Source organism: Littorina saxatilis, unplaced genomic scaffold, assembly GCF_037325665.1.
Source record: "Littorina saxatilis isolate snail1 unplaced genomic scaffold, US_GU_Lsax_2.0 scaffold_732, whole genome shotgun sequence".
NCBI lineage: Eukaryota > Metazoa > Mollusca > Gastropoda > Littorinimorpha > Littorinidae > Littorina > Littorina saxatilis.
The window spans coordinates 22,523-46,500 of NW_027125904.1; the positions used below are offsets into that span (position 1 = coordinate 22,523).

The following is a 23,978-nucleotide window of genomic DNA, read 5'->3' on the forward strand; positions in this document are numbered from 1 at the left end:
GCCCGAGCAAATCTGTTCGCCGGGCTTTGTCGAAGATTACTTGGCCAAAATGTCAACCAATTTAGTTAAAAAATAAGAGCGTGACAGTGCCGCCTCAACTTTCACGAAAATCCGGATATGACGTCACCAAAGACATTTATCAAAAAAATGAGGAGAAAAAAACTGTCTGGGGTTATCATATCCAGGAACTCTAATGTCAAATTTCATAAAGATCGGTCTAGTAGTTTATCAATCAATCAATCAATGAGTCTTATATCGCGCATATTCCGTGGGTACAGTTCTAGGCGCTCTGCCGCAGTGATGCCGAGTGAGATGAAATTTTATACGGCCAGTTTAGTCTGAATCGCTCTACATACACACACAGACAGACACACACACGCACATACACCACGACCCTCGTCTCGATTCCCCCCTCTACGTTAACACATTTAGTCAAAACTTGACTTAATGTAAAAACATTGTGTGCACCAATTTCCAAGTGGTTAACAAAACAGTTGTGTGTCAGCGTCAACGTTTTTACATTTTAGTCAAGTTTTGACTAAATGTTTTAACACAGATGGGGAATCGAGACGAGGGTCGTGGTGTATGTGTGTCTGTGTGTGTTTGTGTCTGTCTGTCTGTCTGTCTGTGCGTGTGTGTGTGCAGAGCTTTGATTGCAACAACATGCTGGGGCCCCAAAACATGGGTTATCGAAACGGAACTCGTGTTCCAAAGCATAGCTCCCTGTGTTGATTTGGCACTTATCTTCTCACAACCAATATGATGACAAAAACGATCTTTGGTGGTTTGTTGTCAGACCAGTTTTGTTGTCGGTCCTCGGGGGGCATATCGACTTTTGTTTCGTATTTATTGACCGCGGCCTTTGGCCTTGGTCAATAAATATGAAACAAAAGACGATATGCCCCCCCTCGGACCAACACAAACGCTGGTCTGTCAACAACCCATCAAACATATTGTCCTCGTCTTCTTTCTACCTTATATTTTCATCATCATCGTCGTTATCATACTTTGCATCTATATGTTACCTTTGTTTTCTGTTTTACAGAACTCAAATCGAGGAAGAAAGGAACAATCAGCACAATTACAATTGTTGCTACAGTCCTTGGAGTCGTCTCTATCATAGTCATCGTAGCTGCAATTATCATCTGTTGGTACACACGAAAAAGGTGAGTAATGCACATACATGTGCATAGCAATCTTTGCCTTTTATACATCGATTATCAAATTAATAACATGTCCAATCTAATTTAAATTGAATACATACACATAACTCATTGTTTTGAGAACACACATTTTTTTGTTTGCTTTTGATACAAGACATGCATGGTCACATTGATATTTGGAATGTTGCTGGTGTTCTGGATGTGGACGCCCAATGTGTGAAATTATTGGTTTGTGGGAATAACATCACATGAGCCGACTTCGACTTTCGGTTTACGTGTTTACTTTCGGTTTACGGTTTACGTGTAATGTTGTTCCATTTCACATGTTATAGTTTGTCAAATCCACAAACGATGATTTTGTTTTTAATTCAATTCAGTTGGCAGGTACATTGGGCAAGGTTTCAAATGTTTGTCTTCGTTTTATTGAGTCACTTGAGAAAAAGTGACTCTATGTAATCGGTCAGTGTTAGTCTGTCCGGCCGGCCGTCCGTAGACACCACCTTAACGTTGGACTTTTCTCGGAAACTATCAAAGCGATCCGGCTCATATTTTGTTTAGTCGTGACCTCCAATGACCTCTACACTTTAACGATGGTTTCGTTGACCTTTGACCTTTTTCAAGGTCACAGGTCAGCGTCAAAGGAAAAATTAGACATTTTATATCTTTGACAAAGTTCATCGGATGTGATTGAAACTTTGTAGGATTATTCTTTACATCAAAGTATTTACATCTGTAGCCTTTTACGAACGTTATCAGAAAAACAAGGGAGATAACTAGCCTTTTCTGTTCGGCAACACACAACTTAACGTTGGGCTTTTCTCGGAAACTATAAAAGTGACCGGGCTCAAATTTTATGTGAACGTGACTCCCAGTGACCTCTACACTTTGACGTCTGCTTTGGTGACCTTTGACCTTTTTCAAGGTCACAGGTATGTCTTGAAGGAAAAAAATTGAAATATCATATCTCTGAAACTATTCATCGGATTTGATTCAAACTTTATAGGATTATTCTTTACATCAAATTATTTACATCTGTATTGTGTTGTGAATAGCAATTTCTTCCTGTCCATCTGATGCCTCATATAATATTCAGAACTGCGAAAGTGACTCGATCGAGCGTTTGCTCTTCTTGTTATTAATACGTTAGCTGCAAGATAACGTCAGTGTGTATTTTTCTAGAACACCCCTCACAAAAAGAACTAGGCAGATTCCTGTGAGGGCAGATCTGTTTATAAAACCAATTATATGACTGGAAAGGCGTTTCAGTTGGTTCGATATCTCTTGTCCACCTGAGAGCGACATAATTATGTCCCCAAAAAAACGCCAGAGATAAAGGAAATGACGTAAACATATATTTGACGTAAATTAAGTGACGCAATTTCGCTTGAATTGTCAGAACTTGGAAAATGGCATTTTGAAGTGAGTGGGTCGGCATTGCAAACGCAGATGTTGGGTGGTGCCTCGCCGTTCTGTAAAACGCCCACCGACAAAACTGGCTTTTCTGTATTTTTAGATAAAGAGTGTAGTATCTGACAGCATTTGAAGTGTAATTCTGGAGAATAAGTCACGCTGATATTGTTAGTTCCAATGTTTACTTTGTCTTGCTAATTTTTTTAGCGTGATAAACAAAAAGGGTTCCTGTCTGAACGTTATAACATTTAGAGGGTCACCTAGAATCAGCCCTGATTGGTCCAAAAGTCGTATGGTGCACTGGCATGGTAATGATGGGTGACAACATATAATTAAAACTGCCATATCTGCCTTCTGAGGACATTATCACCCGGCCGCACCGCTCAGCATGCCATAGCGTCTTTGTCAGACAACATATTTGGATGCGGATTTGATCAGTCTTTCTACTGACGTGCAGAACATTGTTTCGTTTAAGTTGTTCTGATTTCTTGTCGATTTTAACGCTGGAATCCTGATTACATTTTTGAGAATGTGATGTTTGGGGTGTGTCTGTGTTGTAGGTACCACTGTATGAACACTATGTTATGTAATTTCCATGTGTTAAGATCTGAATAAGATAGTGGAATGAATGTACTGTTAAATCATACATTTGGTTTTACAATACATGGCATCATCACACATATGTCACCTCAAATGCATCTGCGCCGCCTTGTTTGTTTTGGCGGACGGGTAGTATAGAGAGCTTAATGCTTAATATCTAAAACACTTTCCCCTTTGTGCAATACTCTGCAAAACAAATACGCCACAATTGCGCACACTGCTTATTTGTGTCGGTCGTTTTCTGTACTAAACTACAAATTAGGAAGACATATGGGACGGACCTACTGATTTCATTCTTGTAATTTATTTAACGTTATGTACACTTAGCGTACTCGTGATGCCTTTAGTCTTGTTTGCCAGTTTGCAGCATGTGCAACTTGCTGACTGTTGATTGAAATCCCGAATCGGGTTTTCCCTGCGCCATATTTAGTATTGTATTCACTGGTAAAGCAAGGCTGGACTTATACAAACGTACGCTCGTCGTACAGTCAGTAATACATCCTACGTGAATATCACTTTATTCTTGGAGATACCCTTTCTTAATCTAATTTTACAACAGCTTGAAAACTGTCACCAAATCACGAGCCGAAGTTTTTGCAAATGAGGAATTTGTTTATGTCGGGTGCTTTACCTCACTGTAAATAATTCCCTAAGTTGCATTCTCTTTTGTATGATTCTTTTATCTAGGAACAGCGAGCGGAAAAACAACAAACAAACAACGGGAGACGAGGATGAAACTGAGACGCCGTTGACAAATGTTGAACAGAGGTGACAATATAGTTGTTTGCCTGAATTAACAACAATCATAGACTTATGTTGAAGTTGATTAGAAATGTGTTATCATTGTCTGAAGCACCCGCGTGTGGTTTTAAATTATTAGTACGCCTGACGCGGGAATTCAGATTTTCTTTCTTGAGAATAGCTTTTATACGCGGCCGGGCAGAGATTAGTCGAAAAATCGAACGATCATGCAGTACGTTGTGTTTGATGTTTCCTGTCAATAGAAAAGGGTTAGTTTTGTAGCAAATCGATACTATGAAGGACTGCTTTCCTAAGTTACAGCGCATCAACTTGCTGCTACGTGAGCAGCAACATAACGCAATTTTGTTTCTTCTTCTTTTTTGTTGTATACAGCTAACGACCATGTAGGGTAATCCATGTGAGTTAGTAGACAAGACTTCTTTATTCAGCATTTATTCATTAATCATCTCTTTTGACAATATCCACCATGAAGAAATATATATCTCCCTCCTCCCTCCCCCCGCTTTCTCTCTCTCTCTCTCTCTCTCTCTCTCTCTCTCTCTCTCTCTCTCTCTCTCTCTCTCTCTCTCTCTCTCTCTCTCGCTCTCTCTCTCTCTCTCAAAAACGGGACTTTTTGCGTCATGTTTGAGAGGTATCATGACAAAAAGCGCTGCACTTTAGCAATGACTTGGTAGATTGCTTTAAAACTTTCAGAATAATTCATTAAAATACTGACGATACATCGAGCGAAATTCTAGATTGTTACAATTATGTGTTACGATATTATGAAATGATCCGGAAAAAAGTTGTTAATCCCGTCATAGGATTGTTCACTTGTGTCCAACAAATGTATGACTTCGCAAGTCTTTAGACAAATGATTGTTACAAACACTGTCATCAGTTTCATTTTCGTATAAGCACTGACGCAAATGTGCTACATCTGTAAACACGCTTGATATTTCCGGGATGATTACTGTGCCACTGCGATACCCAGTCAAGCGTGGCCGCAGCATCTTTTGAGAGGCACGCAGCAATAACCGATGTTAGTGCAAAACAGCGTAAACGTTCCATTTTGGTATCATGTGTTTGCATGACTAGCCAGTGGTTACACGCAAATGAAACTTCGACAGCTTCTGTATCAATAATTTATCTGTGGACATGCAAAGTCACAATATTGTTCAACATAAGTGAACAATCCTAGGACGAGTTTAACAACTTTTTCCGAAACATTGCGTCACATCTGAACAAATATAATTATGTAACGATCCAAAATTTTGCTCAAAGTATCTCTAGTATGTTGGTAAATTATTCTAAAAGTTCAAAGTAATCCACCAAGTCATTGCTAAAGTACAGCGCTGTTTTTATGACACCCCTTAAAATGACGCAAAAAGTCCCGTTTTTGACCGCTCTTGCGATCGCCCCCTGCATCAGTCGGAATAGCATAGCACACAAAATATGCAAGCTAGATAAACAAAAGACCCTGTTCTGAATAGATAATTAATTTACCTTTCTTCTCGTATGTAAAGTTTTGCCTATTGTGATTTTGTGTCGATTTTAAAATTATGCTCTTCCATTTGTCTGGTCGATTTTGAGGGTACCCTTATTTGAGTGGCGGTGACGTTATCCCTGTAAAATATATCTTTAATCCCAAAAGTGATCCTGGTAGTCAAGTGACCGGCCGTAACTGGCATATAACGTTTTAATAGAATGACACGGGAACTAATGCTTTAATGTAGGTGCGAAATGTGTTGCAATAACTGTTTGGCCAAGTGTAGTTCCTTGTGATCTGCGAGTGCCTAAATAGAATAAAACATAAAAACCAACGACAATAAAAGCATAATGAAAGATCGCAATGATAGTGATTGAAGAGACATCCACTAATAGAATAGTGATTGTAGTCAGCCGTGTTTACTGATCGAAGCCATCGGGGGAATGAGAGCGTTGTGTGTTTTAGAGGTCTAACATCTGTCCGATTGAAATGGTGTAATCAAACATTGATGTACACATTTCCTGCAGTGGCGAGACTATGAAATCAACAAAATAGCTGCCTTTCAGCATCATGTCATTATTTCATTGGATGAACATGTCAATATACAATGTGCAGAACTGTACACACAATAAACAACATTGATAACAAAAATAAAAAAATAAAATTGACGAAACTGATGTTTTAAATGGGCGTTTACCATAATGATACTATATTCTATGCACAGACTAAGTAGGGGATGGGATTTATTCGTTTACTCTTTTTCTTACAATACTATCAACATTAAACAAATAAAACAACGCATACTATAAACTGAGCAAAATAACTATTGCACCCATTTTCGTACCCCAACTAAAACATTCATTCACGTGTCATTTTATTCCAACTTTATATGCCATTAAAGGCCCTTCACTTGGCTACCTTGCACACTTTTCGGATTAACAATTTATGTATTGGGTATCACGTGACCGCCGCCGAATTCAGGGTACCCCCAAAATCGACCTGACAAAACCCCTAGTCCCGTATTCTAAAATCTGTAAAAAATCAGGATTTGCTGATAAGAAACAATTCTGCATATCGATGGAAATGCCATTCCATTTCCATTCAAAATCAGTTTCATTTGTGGACCTAACTTGATTAGTCTTGATACAATCTGTTTTCAAATGAGGTAGGGGTTAACAGTTTGAAAGGCCCAAAAGAGCACGTTTTGCGGTCATTTTTTAGGGGGTCCTCCACTGAAAGTTCAATATATCCTAAATGTCTCCATGAAAACGTTTCAAACTTCCAGAAAACATGACCAATAGGTGAATAAAGATCACCATAACTTTTTGTGAATATATTGATACTTTGAAGAAGGCTTGCGTGCTAGCAGAGACTATACACTTGAGATAATGATTTTCTGGAAACCAGTAATATTATGTCTTCATGTGACATACTATGTTCTATTGATAAATGTGTTTAACTGTAAATATAGACCCTTGTTTTATGATACATTCAAAAAGGCATGCGGGCTGGTAGAGACTAAACACTAATGCTATTTTTCTTGAAGAATGTAATGTTACGTCTTTATGTGACGTACAATTGGATGCTGTGTTGTAACTATAGACGCTTGGTCTGTGAACCTTTGAAGAAGGCCTGCGGTCCAAAACTTTGGATTTTTAAAAAGATGCAACATTCTGAAGTGGTGCAGAGAAAAAAGAGTTTCTTGAATTCTGTATAATTGATAATTTTCGAGCTTATTTCTTAGCCCTATATTATCTGTTGTGGCTTCTCAAAAGCCAGAACACACAGACAGACAAAAGACCCCATCACAAACAGAACTCTATAATCCACAGGTGTTGCTTACACACACACACACAAACACACACACACACACACAGAGAACCCGTATATATATATGTATATCTATATCTATAAATATATAGAGATAGGTGACAGTGTATTTTTCGCGTGGCTATACATTGATTCGACCTTTTCACTTTGACAGTAAGAACAACTTACGGGTGCAAGGGAAGCGTTCTGGACAGCGCAGTGACATTCTAAAAATAGTAACGTAGAAACGGGGATATGGATTGAAGCCACACGAAGGAAGGGAGATAAACGCAAAACACTGGAGAAGATAAGGAAGAGTTACTTGTAATGGTGAAATGAACAGAAAAACCAAAATCGGTTCAGCGCTGCGCGCTGAGAGCACGTGTTGAAATATCTCATCGATGATATTGTGTCCGGGGTGTAGCTGAATACGGTGTCCAAATTTGAAAAAGATCCACCGAGAACTTTGGCGTTGTGATGTGGTCTAGCGGCTTTGGTGTGTCGGTATGGGGGCCCGGGTAGCTGAGGTGGAACCAAAATCGGTTCAGCGCTGCGCGCTGAGAGCACGTGTTGAAATATCGACCAGGTTGTGTCCTGTCCCGGGTGTACCTGAATATGCCCACCAAATTTGAAGCAGATCCATCGATAACTTTGGCCGTGCATCGCGCACACACACACACACACACACACACAGACAGACAGACAGACAGACAGACAGACCGACACAAGTCGTATATCGTATATATATCGAATTATATATATAGATAGCTTGCTGTCTGTTTATATTTGCATTTATCGATCCAATCATTAGAATTTGTGTTTATGTTGAAACACATTTTGCTTGTATTTACCTTGTCAGTGATGAAGGTCCCTCAGATGTTCTGCTACGGAAACATTCATCACAAACGTCCAACAACAGGGAGTGAGTATATACAAGTATTCTGACGTTTTGGTTGAGAGGAAGATTACTTGGAATGTGTTTAGTTTGCATTAATCTAAGGCAGACGATACTGAGTGATGCTTGAAAACACAATGTATTTATGTGACACAAGTGAATGAAATACTACAAGTTAACATCACTGTTCATTGGCCATTGGCTCTATCGACGCCCGATTTTAACTGCTTGCTTCCCTTTATATAATAAATAGTCTATAGATCATCTTCCATCCGAACACAATTCTGTGTATGTCATCGATAATAGAGCATTTGGGGTAGGTAAATTCTTTCATGCAATGACGTCAGGGCCTTTCGGCGATTGGTCAATGCATGTCGTGGCAACAATGTCGGTTCCACTTGAAATTATCACTACTTGATATTGCTTCCCAAACGTATACGAAGTGAACGGGAGCATAGGCTCAGTTATCAAGTTAACTTGCCTCGAAAAGTGAGAACAGTACACAAATACAAATGGAGAGACTCAGAAACTCGAGTCGAGTAATTACTGATCGCCCACGCTCGAGAACTCAAATGTAGTATTCAAGAACCCGGGTATGTGGCAGTTATGTTGGCAGTTCAAGTCTTAGTTTTAACGCCTATGTTTTGTGAGCCTTGTGGCGCGGTGGTAAGACGTTTGCCTCCAAAGCCGGCGGTCTCAAGTTCGAGTCCCCTAATTGGCAAGACTTGTAAAACATGTTTTTGCAATGTTCAACTTTTTATATTTAGTCAAGTTTTGACTAAATATTTTAACGTAGAGGGGGGAATCGAGACGAGGGTCGTGGTGTATGTGTGTGTGTGTGTGTGTGTGTGTGTGTGTGTGTGTGTGTGTGTGTCTGTCTGTCTGTCTGTCTGTCTGTCTGTGTGTGTGTGTGTAGAGCGATTCAGACCAAACTACTGGACCGATCTTTATGAAATTTGACATGAGAGTTCCTGGGTATGATATCCCCGAACGTTTTTTTCATTTTTTTGATAAATGTCTTTGATGACGTCATATCCGGCTTTTCGTGAAAGTTGAGGCGGCACTGTCACGCCCTCATTTTTCACCCAAATTGGTTGAAATTTTGGTCAAGTAATCTTCGACGAAGCCCGGACTTCGGTATTGCATTTCAGCTTGGTGGCTTAAAAATTAATTGATGACTTTGGTCATTAAAAATCGGAAAATTGTAAAAAAAAAAATTTTATAAAACGATCCAAATTTACGTTCATCTTATTCTCCATCATTTTCTGATTCCAAAAACATATAAATATGTTATATTTGGATTAAAAACAAGCTCTGAAAATTAAATATATAAAAATTATTATCAAAATTAAATTGTCCAAATCAATTTAAAAACACTTTCATCTTATTCCTTGTCGGTTCCTGATTCCAAAAACATATAGATATGATATGTTTGGATTAAAAACACGCTCAGAAAGTTAAAACAAAGACAGGTACAGAAAAGCGTGCTATCCTTCTTAGCGCAACTACTACCCCGCTCTTCTTGTCAATTTCACTGCCTTTGCCATGAGCGGTCGACTGACGATGCTACGAGTATACGGTCTTGCTGAAAAATGGCATTGCGTTCAGTTTCATTCTGTGAGTTCGACAGCTACTTGACTAAATATTGTATTTTCGCCTTACGCGACTTGTTTTCTTCTTCTTTTCTGAACTATATATTCGTGTATGTTATTCTTGTTGATTTATCCCAAAGGTTTTGAGTTGTGTATTGAAAATCGAATATAGTGCGTGAGTGCCCTTGAACAGCTTTCCCAGAATCCCGTATTCTATTTTTAGTACGGGATATCTTCAAGGAAAGGCCAAAGGGCATAATTATGTATCACCGCGTGTCGACTGCTGGTAATAGTAGTAGATTACTTCTACACTAATCACCATAACAAAACTAAACACATACATTTAGCTGTAGAATTTTGTGATGCGGCCAGTTATGGTAAAACCAAGTTTATTGCCTTAAAGGTAATTCATTCCCCTACCGTTTGAAACAAAGAGTTGTTTTGTTCATCGAATAGTTTTTTTATGCAGTGTACCGGAGACCTAGGCCACCCCCCAAAATTAAATTCGCAAAAGCAAATTTGCAGACACTAAAATACACAAAACATCTAAATAAGTAAGAGTGACCTCAAAGGCTATCATGTTCATTTGAACTCTCGTGTTTGTATTTCTTTTTGTTATTTAACTTTCACGCCCATGCACGAAACGACACCAGTGAGAAGATGTAAGATAGGTCAACATCGGGGTTCGTCTCAGAAGTGGATTAATTTGATCGGGACTTGATAAAACGCACAGCTTGACTTTATGTAAAAATAAGGGTTTATAATAGTTATGATACTAATGATAATAATAGTATTATTCAACAATAGAAAAAGCAATCACGCACATGATAGCAAGGAAAAAGAGACCCAAGCGGGAGCTTGGAACGAACCCATTGCACGATGTCTGCTGACACATAGCTAAACCACTAAGCTACAAAATACCTTTCCCTGTCGATGGAACGTGAAGTTGAACATACCGATCGACCGCCTGGAAGACCGTACATTTGCTGTTGTCTCAAGGAACGCAGTGTTGGGGGTGCTACTTTACATGCAAGCATGCTGCAATGCACGTGTAAAACACTGTTCCTTTTATTAGACAAAAATTAACTTAAGCTAATTGGTGATTGTTAACACTTTGAAAGCACCCCGTATTGGCTACTGAGAAGTTCATTGGAGAGAATCTGACCGAGGAATGCAATATTAGTTATTACAGAATTGGTGTGAAAAACGTGCTCACGCGGCACACATAGCTGGCTTTGGAGGTCAGCGTTATGCGTCATTGAGGCTCCGGGGTTGATATTTACACATTTTTGGTCAAATCAATGAACACGTTACCTTGGTTTTAACAAAACATGTTGACAATTACACATTAACATGCTTCCATTTGAAACTTCGAGGTCTTCATCGGGGATTGACACCCGACCTTCGCTCCGTCGGGCTTCAATTAGACTTTGGGAGGGCGTCAATCCACGATGAAGACCGAGAAGTTTCAAATGGAAGCGTGTTAATGTTATTGTAATTCAATCTGACGACGATCTCTTTCCTGCTTTCATGCGATGATTAACAGACAGAATTGGTTCTGTTCTGTTCACACACTACTTTCAGTCAAGGGTCAAGTCCCAAGATATATGTCTCTGTATTCCTATCTTATCCCCCCCTCTGCTTCTTTCTCTCTGTAAACTTGTAGGGCTAGTTATTTTTCGGTAACTTACCCAACAACCAAAATCACTTACCCAACAACGGGCCTGAATCCTCGATAGCTCATGGGTAGAGACTGTACACATTGTGGATCTACTTTTTGCGACTCAAAAGTTCAGAACACTCTAAAGTACAAAATATACATTTCTGGAGCAAACAATACAACCATACCGCATTTAAACCAGCAACTACAGGCTTGAACACATGAATCTCAATATAAAATCCATGAGTTTGGTTGTTTTCTGAATTCAGATCTGCCGTGCACAATCGTTTATCGCAAGCAAGATTCCAAGGAAAAGTAACTCTCATACTTTGTCTAGCGACACGAGTAGTTCCCCTTCCAGATTTCGGCTTCATCGACAAGACTGCAATCCGACGGTCAGTTTTCAACAATATTTCATTTTATAAACAGATCATACGCAATCAATTGCAAACATTTAATCAACTTAAAGAACATGCAGCGGTTTCATACACTATTTTGCCCCAGAAAACTTAACTTCATACAGTTTTTAACGTTGGAACACGGGTGTAAAACTTCGTCTGCTAGTCACATTCGAGGAAAGAACATTTTCTGAGCGATACCAAAACATGAACAGAACACACACTATCTGCCTTTACCGCCACAGCTGAATAACAACATAACTGTGTACTTGATTTTAGTTCAAAACATGGAAACTGACAAGAAGTGTTAACAAAATTGAATGATTTGCACGGAACTATACAACCGCGCATTAATCGATAGCCTGCGCAGGTAGACTGGTTGGGTGAATATGATTCGATCAAACTTTCGCACAAAAACTCCTCTTTTCTTTGAATAACTGAAGAAAGGAGGGATAAAGAGGTTACATACCTCGTCTCAGTGATTATCAAAAATAATGGTCTCAGTTCGCGGTCATGAAAAAGCTCGCTGAAGCTCGCATTTTTCATGATCCGCTAACTTCGACCATTATTTTTGATAATCACTGAGACTCGGCATGTAACCTCTACGTATCACTGTGCTCCTGTTTTGTTTTCTTTCACACACATTTTCCCTTCTTTTTTGACGGGTTTCTGGACAGCAAACTCAAAACAAATTCTTTTCATCACAAAAGCGATCTTTGGAATTGACTGACGTAGTCCGAAAGAATTCATGCATCAACTTACGTCACGTATCCGACGTCATCACTTCGCATACCTTATGGTCTCGGTATTTCGTTGGTACTTCATATTTCCTACTTGTAAAATGACCCTCAAAGATAACCGAGACTAGTTGAGGCTGTATCAATGCGCCTCTGCCAGCAGGTTGTTAATGGATTTTTTAGCGAGTGACTATCGACAATTAGTGACCTGTAAGTTTTAATGAGTTGGGGCATTCTGACCAATCACAGGATCTGTTTCATTAAAACGCAAACTCGATTGAATTACAATAATTACACATTAACATGCTTCCAATTGAAACTTCGAGGTCGTCATCGTGGATTGACGCCCTACCAAAGCTAATTGAAGCCCGACGGAGCGAAGCGACGGAGGGCTTCAATTAGACTTTGGGAGGGCGTCAATCCACGATCAAGACCGAGAAGTTTCAAATGGAAGCGTGTTAATGTTATTGTAATTCAATCTGACGACAATCTCTTTCTTGCTTTCATGCGATGGTAAACAGACATAATTGGTTCTGTTATCACTCTGCTCCTGTTTTGTTTTCTTTCACATACATTTTCCATTCTATTTTGACGGGTTTCTGGACAGCAAACTCAAAACAAATTCTTTTCATCACAAAAGCGATCTTTGGAATTGACTGACGTAGTCCGAAAGAATTCATGCATCAACTTACGTCACGTATCCGACGTCATCACTTCGCATACCTTATGGTCTCGGTATTTCGTTGGTACTTCATATTTCCTACTTGTAAAATGACCCTCAAAGCTAACCGAGGCTAGTTGAGGCTGTATCAATGCGCCTCGCCAGCAGGTGGTTCTTTCTTTCTTTCTTTCTTTATTTGGTGTTTAACGTCGTTTTCAACCATTCAAGGTTATATCGCGACGGAGCAGGTGGTTAATGGGTTTTTTAGCGAGTGGTTATCGACAATTAATGACCGGTAACTTTTAATGAGTTGGCCATGGAGCATTCTGACCAATCACAGGACCTGTTTCATTAAAACGCCAACTTGATTGAATTACAATAGTGCTTAACCCTTGTAATACAAGATAGTACTAATCGTCATCGACAACTTGTAATCTTAGACACAAGGCAAAAGTCGATTGGATTGTTTTAAAATAATGTAAAACGTCCTCTCCTGGTCACCCCGACAGACTAAACTAATTGAAGTTATACCCATCAACAGTGTAAGTAGCTTAGATCACTCAAGGACACAATCAAACGGAAATAAATGCATATCAACACGCATAGACGATACTGAGTGTTACTGCAGAGTATGTGTGTGTGTGTGTGTGTGTGTGAGTGCGTGTGTGTGTGCAGGGGTGGAGCAGGGGGGGGTTTCCAAAAGTATATTGTGAAGATATGGGTGTGAAGGCGCGAAGCGCCGAGCCGACGGCGCGAAGGCTTGCTAGGAGGGTCCGGGGGCATGCCCCCCCAGAAAATTTTGAAAAAAAGGATGCAAAATGGTGCACTCTGGTGCATTCTGAGGATGATCATTACCAGTTTCAGGCAGCAGATTTTGTTACTGATTAATACCCCAAAAATTAAAACTCAGCCCTAAAAACACAATTTTTTTTTAAATTTTCTTTTGGCTGGGAGGGGGGGGATTTCCGGAAACCCCAGAAACCCCCCCCCCCTCGTCCGCCCCTGGTGTGTGTGTGTGTGTGTGTGTGTGTGTGTTTGTGTGTGTGTGTCTGTGTTTGTGTGCATGTGTGTGTTTGTGTATGTGTGTGTGTGTGTGTGTGTATGTGTGTGTGCGTGTGTGTGTATGAGTGTGCGTGTGTGTGTGTGTGTGTGTGTGTGTGTGTGTGTGTGTGTGTGTGTGTGTGTGTGTGTGTGTGTGTGTGTGTTTTAATGTAATTTAGTACACTCTTTAACTGCAATTTATGTTCCTTACATAGTCAAACGTCTTATTTGTAATGTTCATATAAGGTCAAATGTGATATAAAACATTGGAAAAACCGGGGAAATCATGGTGTCACTTGTTTAATATGCGATTTGGTAAGCTAAACCACTGTGTCATTATCTGAGCAACATGTCGACAAATTCACTTAGTTTTATTGTTAGCTGCGCAGGAATCTTCAAGATCAACGGGTATACTTTGTTTTACCCCAAACAAAAGGATATTTTGCACCGGTTTAAATCAAAATGTCCAGTCCCACCACATGATAATGTTCCCACACCTTCTATATTTGCTGTCATGGACTTGGAGAGGATCAGCTCGTTAATCCCCCGGCTCGTTACTCCCCCGGCTCGTTACTCCCCCGGCTCGTTACTCCCCCTTAGGGTTAGGGTTAGGGTTAGTAACAAGCCGGGAGTGTAACGAGCCGGGGGAGTAACGATACGGGAGAGTAACGAGATGCTCCCGACTTGGAGAACACGATATTTCGTATATTATGCTCGTTTGCAACTGAAATACACACACAAGCGAAACCTTTAACACTAAAGTTCTAACGTCTGCATCGATTAAGGTACACACTGTACTTGTGTCGCAAAGACAAGCTAACAGTGACGAGTGGTGGTGATTTTGCAGGATGAAGAGAATTCCTAATCAGGAACTTACTTTATGTATCTTTATCGCTATGTGTTGCAAGATCGTTTCTGTTTTGTGTACACTAGGTTCACCGCATACTTTTGTGGGAATGTCGGGTGGAAGGACAGGGATATATAGCACAGGCAGAGGAGCATACAATTAAGACACCGAAGACAGAGGTTGCTTTAACTTATCTTTTATTGAAGGAGATGTAACTAAAAATAACCACTCAGTTAGCTTATCAGGCATGGGAATTGTCCGCCGAATGGCGGATTTCCGCCGAATTTTTTTTTTGTTCCGCCGAAAATGCAAAAGTGTCCGCCGAAAAAATAAAGGGGGGAGGCACACAAAAAAAGCACCGGTTACTTTGGCCTTTGCGCAAAAGCCCGCGAAAACTTTCCGTACTTTGTTCACGCACTGCTACCGCCCGCCTCAGTTATTGAACTATTATGTTTGAAAGTAAACCAGATTGCACAGATTGTGTTACAAGTTACATTTTCCTGTTTGTCTCAACAGATAAAATTTTTTACAAATTTAAACCATATATAATACATGTAAGCAAAATTTGGTACATTTTTGTACTAAAAACTCTGATTCTAAAAACAGAATTTAATGGCAAACTTGGAGCTCAGATGACACCAGATTGCACCATCTGGGTTCTTTGGAGAAAAAAAATTGCCCCCGGACCCCCCTAGTAAGGCTAGGCGCTTCGCGCCGTCGACTTGACGCTTCGCGTCTTCAGTTATAAATTTTCCGCCTTTTTTACAATTTTCAATTCCCATGCCTGCTTATCTAAATCATAAATATTCCAAAACAGTTTAGCTAAATTTGGTTGCAACTAGAAACAATGCTATAAGTTATAAAATAGAAACAATAAACAGAACTCTAATACAAGAAATAGCAATGCTTACATCTAACCAGAAATACCAATTATGAATTCTGATATCTACCAGTACCAGAATCAGCTAGAAACAATATATGTATTTCTGGTGCAATTAAACCAGAAACAATATTTGCCAGAAAGCAGGGAAAAAAGGATTATTCTTATTCTGGTAGCAAACCAGAAATATAAACTATGTGTATATAAATGTGTATATAAATGACCCAGAAACAATATATGTATTTCTGGTGCAAACCAGAAACAATATGTATTTCTGGTGTAAACCAGAAATATAAACTATGAATATGAAACCAGAATTTCTGGTGTAAACCAGAAATATAAACTATGAATATGAAACCAGAATTTCTGGTGTAAACCAGAAATAGAAACTATGAATTCTGGTAGCAACCAGAAATATAAACTATGAATTCTGGTATCAACCAGAAATAGAAATTATGAATTCTGGTAGCAACCAGAAATAGCAATTATATATATATGTGTATATCTGGTGTAAACCAGAAAGCAGTGTAAAGAAGAAGGCACTAAAAAGAAAAGAAAATACAATTATAAACAACATGCCTTCTAAGTCACACATGACATAATACAAAGCATACATCAATGAATGTGTCATTTGTCAAAATAATCATGACAAATATAGACAAGTAACAATACAGCCAAAATCCTGCAGACACAGCATTCTCTGAAAGAGAATCCACAGTGAGTTAAACAACTCCACAACAGCTAATGTCAAGGGAAGTAACCAACATCTTCCCTTAGGCCTAAGCCTTGCATAGGAAAATGCTTTACATAAATTAACCAACTGCATGAACCGCAACTGCAAAATAATTGTTATTATTAAGCGTGTTCATCGCCATGAAGACTCATCTTCATCGAGTTGAATAATAACGACAAGAATAAGAAAGATAACTCCGGCATGGGGTAAGCGCAAGCTCCCATGCTTCAAAATGAAGCGTTAGACAACAGTCTATTACTTTACAGGGAAGCGCGACTAAATCATATCGCTTTAGATTAAAAGTCTGCTATGCACCTATGCAACTGCACAAAATGTTAGGTTTTTATCAGTCGCTAAGCTCTTCTGTAGGCAAACACATTTTAAGTGCAAGCGCGACTGCACACAATGTTCAGTTCTATCAGTCGCAAAGTTCTTCTGCAGGCAAGCGCCTTTAAAGTGCAACCTGAGAATTAACAGTCAAAATTGTGCATCCTGTAGACAATATCTTCCTATTGTCTGAGATCTTAACTCAGAAGATCTCTATCATTCTCATGCCTGAATTCATCAAAGGAATGATAATCAAAACTCATAAGATTATGTACAGGTAAAAGGGTAATACAAATGAAGACTAGCAAAATATCAGAGTATGAAAATGCATGTGACAAACAGAGTAGAACCAGTAGAGTGACACAGGACAGAATACATAACATGACTGGCTCACACAAAGCCAGACAAAAGACAGGGAAGGTAAGCCATGTACCTGTGTAGCAGGGGCGGACCTAGGGGAATGGGGGCGCTCAGACATCATTACACGGGGGACGCCGGTCAAAAATGGCGGACACTACTCTTACATCAGCCAATCAACCGTCAACGACATACGGCTTGAAATGCAGCAACATGATCAAACACATGAAACGTAACGCAACACAAAACTTCATAAAGCATGTCATTTTGTTGTACACTTCGCCTACAAAGTTACGGTTACAGTGCTGGAAACAAAGAAGGATCCTCAGAGAAGCGAAAACTGAGAACCTCTTTGTTCCTCAACAAACTGGCTACGAAGCGGAATTCCGTCCAGCAAAGTATTCAAATCCCTTCTCATCGAAAACCGAAATCTGAGAAAGGTTCGACTTACCTTACCGGACTTCATCGTTATTAAACTGTCCTTGTACAAAAGGAGATCTAACCTATTATAGGTAACAGGCTTTTCTCATCTAGTTCATTACCCAAAATATATGTGTCAACCATATTTCCCGTTCATCAATTGTAGGGGTTTCTGCGCCTAAATCGTAAATAGGTAGCTTTACGGGCCAATGGCACTGGGGGCTTAACTTTGGACTTTTAACCGACTACTACTCAGACTTTACTGATCTCCAGAAATAATATGTGATAAAATGGGGAAAATGGCAACGATACACATGGGTCTTCTCGACATCAAATATTGCGAGACAGGCTTTTTCCCAGCGAAAACGAAACGTATGAGAACGAGTCTGCCTTACTTGAGTCTTTAATTCACAAGACTCTAAAACAACTTTAGAATAACTGGTCATCAAATATTAGAAGTTATTAACGCTCAATTTCAGCGTCAAATCATAAAAGTAATTAGAAACTGATCTAGAAAACACATCTCTCCGCTAGATCAAAATGGCGTCATCAACTCTGACGCGAGACCGGTCGGACATCGCCCGGGACCAAATCAGCGTCAAAATGTACATATGCAAACATCATAGCATCAAATGAAACATAAAAATGAAGCAAAAGGAATGAATAAAGCATTTAGTTACTTACAGATTCTCCTCAGTGAGCACACTTGAAAGAAACACAAACTCTGCTGCTGACGCCTAGTCGCGAAACACAAAGACTGAAAGAGACAGGTCTCGGAATGAAAACCACAAGTCGACCGCTTACTAACTTCGCGCCAAACTACACTAGACCGGTTCACGACAAATTAGAGCAGAGCTTCGACACGTTCACGGCTACCGACAACACACATGGAGCACCCAGCTCGCAGTGTCACAAATCGCGTTTTCTGCTCTACTTTTTATTTTTTTTATATTTTTTTTAAAGTGTGTCTAAACCCTGCAAGTACAGGTTTGAGTGTGTGTAGAGGGGTTCCAGTTACGACATTTTTCTGCACTTTAACCGCTCTGCGCTCAGCCGTTCGCCAACTGGCATGCGTACTAAATTTGCTCATCCGGACTTTGCCGAGAAAACCCGAGAACTCCCGACGCGCCAGCCAAGTGCCTGTGACGTAGACATGGGAAGAGAGCACAATGGACGACAGTCAGTCGTGGCGCACAAAACGTGGTGAACCACAATCGTGTTGTACCATATATGTTTGAACCTCGGGCACGAGAAAATGAAAGGAACGTGGAGGAAAATCATCTTTCTGACAACAGCAGCATGATTAATCGCCTTGGGAACACAGACTGGTGAGTAACGAAGTCACGTTTTATTTTGGGTACAAGCAACCGAGAAAAGGACATTCTGACAGGATGTGTCAAGCTTGGAGTCTAGATCTAGATCTGAACTGTGACATGAGTACCGTTTGTGTGGGTGTTTGTGCACTAGGCTATGCTAACTTGGTTTTTCAGTCTGTCTCCAGAGCTAGTGTCTATTTTGGACATGACCTGGTTATATGCAAGAAATTCACTGGGCCTCCAGAACTGATGAACATTTTATTGAAGCAAACTCACGAAGATCGACACGCACGAGCTTTTGACGAAGGCGAATCTGGCAGTCCCTAGTGTTTACATTTTGAGTTGGCAAGTTACATTTTTAGAACTAATGTTATTATTTCTTTCTGATGAAATCTAAGAATACTTCCAACATGTGTGCATTCGCAACACTCGGCGGAAGGATAGAAACGAGTGAAGATTGTTTGTGATACTTTCAGGTCTGAATGTGCCAACTGTGTGGAGATGGAGAAAGTGGAGGAATGCAACTGCTGCACAGAGTCTACTAAAATTATGAAGAAGCTGAACTGTCCCAGGCAGGTATGTATTACTTTTTACTTGGCATTAGCTAAATTACTTTTTTTTCAATGAAAAGACTTAAAGAGCAAAGGAAAAGTGTGACTATTTTGCAACATAGATGCAGAGGTTATTCATTACTATAAATTGTCTGTGAAGCCTTAACTTCATAATGTCTGTTAGAAGTTTAGTTCTTACACTGCTCCCGCGGCGGGAGTGTTTCCACTAAGCTTCCCTTTACTTCTCTTCTTTTGTCTTATTTCTGCCTTACCAGTCCTTTCACCTATATTTCCTTCCAAGAAAACTCTCCCTACTATTCCCTGCAGTTTTCCGATTCCTTTCTTGTTGTCTTATTTCTACCTGACTGGATCCATCACCTTTATTTCACTTACCAAAAGTCTTCTTTTCCACATCCTTATTTCTCTGCCCCCCGCATGTCGTAAGCGGCGACTAGCGGATTCTGTTTCTCCTTTTACCCTTGTTAAGTGTTTCTTGTATAGAATATAGTCAATGTTTGTAAAGATTTTAGTCAAGCAGTACGTAAGAAATGTTAAGTCCTTTGTACTGGAAACTTGCATTCTCCCAGTAAGGTCATATATTGTACTACGTTGCAAGCCCCTGGAACAATTTTTTGATTCGTGCTTTTGTGAACAAGAAACAATTAACAAGTGGCTCTATCCCATCTCCCCCCTTTCCCCTATCCCATCTCCCCCCTTTCCCCGTCGCGATATAACCTTGAATGGTTGAAAACGACGTTAAACACCAAATAAAGAAAGACAGAAGTTCTTACACTAATTTCATAGTTAACCATAAGTTATAACAATACTGTTATGTTTGCAGACCTCCCGAAAAAATTGGCATTACATGCATCACGCAGCTCCCATAATTTGAAAGCGTCTGCCTAAACACGGATATGCTGGAGACGGCATATTACCAGTACCGGGAGGAGCATGGGTTTTTACAGGCTACTCTTAAGGAGTAAGTGACACACCTATCTTTCTTTACCAAGCATGTGCTTGTCACATCATCGTGATGTGTTGGCAGATACTTCTAGGTCTGTTCCACATGACAAATGTACCCCGTACACCCATCCATTCACACACCTGAAGAAGAAGGTGACAGAAGATTTTTTTTAATTTGCAGGTTTAAAGCAATCCTTGTTTTTCATGTCTTAAAAACTTTTTCTTCTCACAAAGTTGAAAGTTGGTCCATTAAAAAAAACCATTAAATTAAAAGATAAGACATACAAGTGCACACATAGTATTTCCTCTTCTTGTCGATCACGCGTCTATATTGTGATGTGTTTGACATGGTATGATGCATATAATATATACAAACCCGTAAATATTATTTTGTTATCCTCGGATCTCTCCACACTGAAGTCCAGAAGTGAATAATAGATTCATAGTTTATACACTTTGTGTGAAACAAGATTAACATAATGCTGGAAAGAAACACATTTTGGAAAGTACATTTTAAACATAAATAACTAGGTAAAATGAAAGATTTACATGGATCTTGTCATACTGTCACACACACACACACACACACACACACACACACACACACACACACACACACACACACACACACACACACACAGCCTGCCAGCCATGAAACAAGCCATTCTATCAATTCACGAAAAATAAGTGTTCTTCCCCCCACTTTCCACACCTTTTGTAGGAACACCCTGCCGGACTATGCAACACACACTTATGTCACAGATTTTGTGATTATTTTTCAGGAAGTACCGCTACATAGGATTCTGACAGCTTGTGAGGTGGTGCCATGGTGTGCTAGGGAGGAAAATCAGGATACCTTTACCTTCATGTGGAGTACGGGCCATCAGATATGCATTTCCGTCTGATGTACTACAGAGGTTTTGAGTGGTCTGAGCTTGAATGAAAATGGTAACATGAAAATGTATTTATAATCTAATGCATCACTTATGAAATAAAAGAGTAAAATCTGTAATTCCTTGCAAGTGCATTTTGTTCAGTATTGTTGGTGTCGACATCAGCGGGGAAAAGTGGGATCAGTTTGGTTATCTTGTACTGTATGGTGCTGCAGCTTCTTATCGGTATGGGGGGGGGGGGGGGGGGGGGGGGGGGTGATATGCAGCGGCCCAAAAGTCAGGTTTGTCACAAAATTCCTCTGGGAAGGAAGCTTCAAAGGCACCTGGATCCTTTGTCAGCTTCTCAAACAGACGTTGAAGCAATCTTGACACGTGACCTGTAAATGTAACAGTGGATAGCTCAGGATGAGATAGTCGTGAAAAGGCATTAGCACGGAACCAAGTACAGCTTTTATGCTTGCAAAAATGCATTTTAGGAAGAATGCTGCAGTTCTAGCGAATACCCAACTGAACAAAATTAAATGTAATATTTCTCTCTCTGTCTTTTCCCTCTTCAGTTGTGTGTGTGAGTGTGTGTTTGGGTAAATTGCCAGAATTCTGGAGTATAAGAAAAGAAGAGGATTTTCATTTGTGTGTGTGTCTGCTAAAAACCAGCAGTCAGTAATTACCCTGCATGTAACTTACCATAAGCTCGTGGCCCTTTGCACTTCCTCACACTGTACTCTCCTTTCTTTCCTTTTGGGAATGTGATGGACAACGTCGGATTTCCTTCTTCATCAAGCGCATCACCCCTGTCCCCATTTTCATTGTAATGCAGAGTGGCAAGGAACAGCCTGAAAACAGGATACAAATTTAAATGCACTGAATTAATGACTCTCACTCTCAGTCATAATTCCACGCTTTACTAAATATTAGACAGATACCTCATTCAAAATCACTCTGCACCCCCCCCCCCCCCCCCATGTGTATTTATTGTATAATTCTCATTAATAGATCTTATCCAAAAAAAAGCATAACTGAATGTGTAAATTGTAATATTGTTTGTTCATCTATTAGTTGCCTCCCTTCAAATTTATTTTTGAACAATTCCGAGAATACAATTTTAACTATAACTCAATGTCATACATAAAACAAGGAAGATAAATTGTGTAGAGATCTCAATTCCTTATTTTCAATTTTTTTTTTAAAGGATATCACTATGCAATGTCATTAACAATTGCATCAAAATTATCTCCCTTGATCTCTCTTGCACAAGACATTTGTTTCAACTACATGTACATGTATTTGTTTGTTAGATTTGGGAGATTTTACAGGAATGAATCTAACAATCAATGACCTAGATATTTCTACATTGTAAAAAAAAATCTGCTGGAGGTATGATGTGTGTTTATGTGTGTTTTGAGTGTGATTGTGTATACTATATGTGAATGTGACTGTTTGCGTGTGAATGTGTGTGTGTGTGTGTCCGTCCGTCTATGTGTCAATCTGGATCAAAGTGTATGTGCATGTCTATGCGTATGTGTGGTGTATGTGTCTGTCCGTCTGTCTCTGTGGTTCTGGATCAAAGAAAGTGTCTATGCATGTCTATGGGTGTGTTTGTGTGTGTCTTTCTGTGTGTATCTCTTCGTTATTATTTTATTGGCAAGACAGAGAGAGAAATCAGAAATCTGAATTTTTTAGAGTCTCAGTCTCCCTCCTACACATATTCACACGGACACACATACCTTACATAAACGATGGAGATGCAACGCACTACGTCTGCCGTTAAATTTAATCATGCACCGCCAACAGAAACATAACGATCACTTGCCTTCATCACTTTTCTTTTCCGTCGACTTTGAGTCTTTCTCCGGTTCGACACTTCTTCGTCAGCCGTCTTAACTGTCTTTTATGCAGCATTCAAATTCTTCTTCACATTGATAAACGTTAGTGGGATCCCTGACGGGACAGAATCCTCCAACAACCTCCGACTCGGACGATAACCGAGTTCGGATTCGAACAAGGGAGCTGTGAACTGTTCTGCAAATGCATCATCTGCAAAATGGTGTCCACTCGTTGGTTGTGAATAAACCGTTTCCACAAAGTCAATCCAAGCTTTCCTTCTGTGAAAGACTTGAGGGAACCCGTGAGTAAGCTTACTTATTCCCGGCATGTTTGCATGGATAGTATTGCAACCGTAAACGACGCAGAAACGATCTACTCATGCTGACTCGTGTTTGCAGAAAGTTAGATCTAGATCCATGGAGAGGGCGCTGCTTCCGCTCCCACTCCCATTCCCATCTCTACGTCATCTGCCGACGTTTCTATTTTTAGCATCATCGTCTTGTTTCAGCTGAAGGCTGGCAGGTGCGAGCTTTTACGGACTTTTCCCACTCGCTGCGTCTGCTCCTCGCATCTTCGGGCCTTTGAAGGGGTGGGAATGGAATGCATCTGGGTGTATGTTTGCGTTGGTAATAAGGGTTTTGGGTTGAAAAATGGGGTTTAGATACACTTTA

At 39.9% G+C, this 23,978-nt stretch overlaps 2 protein-coding genes and 1 long non-coding RNA gene across 4 annotated transcripts in view; 2 read left to right on the plus strand and 1 right to left on the minus strand.

Moving 5' to 3' along the window:
• LOC138954366 (uncharacterized) overlaps window positions 1–23,978 on the plus strand; it is a 51,311-nt gene that overhangs the window by 12,888 nt on the left and 14,445 nt on the right. Inside the window, exons 4-6 of the mRNA XM_070326230.1 lie at window positions 1,046–1,166; window positions 3,861–3,941; window positions 8,072–8,134. Of these exons, the coding sequence (XP_070182331.1) occupies window positions 1,046–1,166; window positions 3,861–3,941; window positions 8,072–8,134 (265 nt within the window). The remainder of the gene's footprint in view (window positions 1–1,045; window positions 1,167–3,860; window positions 3,942–8,071; window positions 8,135–23,978) is intronic.
• LOC138954364 (uncharacterized) lies at window positions 18,713–21,602 on the plus strand. 2 transcript variants are annotated; one of them, XR_011451804.1, is made up of 4 exons: window positions 18,713–19,088; window positions 19,553–19,652; window positions 20,469–20,606; window positions 21,373–21,602. XR_011451804.1 is itself a non-coding variant. In XM_070326229.1 (3 exons), exons 1-3 carry the CDS (start codon window positions 18,991–18,993, stop codon window positions 21,493–21,495), a joined length of 321 nt encoding a protein of 106 aa, XP_070182330.1. In that variant the 5' UTR covers window positions 18,713–18,990; the 3' UTR covers window positions 21,496–21,602. The 2 variants fall into 2 exon arrangements, 1 of the variants encoding a protein (XP_070182330.1); XM_070326229.1 differs by lacking the exon at window positions 20,469–20,606.
• Window positions 20,745–22,427, minus strand: LOC138954365 (uncharacterized). The gene is made up of 2 exons (XR_011451805.1): window positions 22,168–22,427; window positions 20,745–21,860 (listed from the first exon to the last, which is right to left on the minus strand). It is a non-coding gene; the product is annotated as an uncharacterized lncRNA (long non-coding RNA).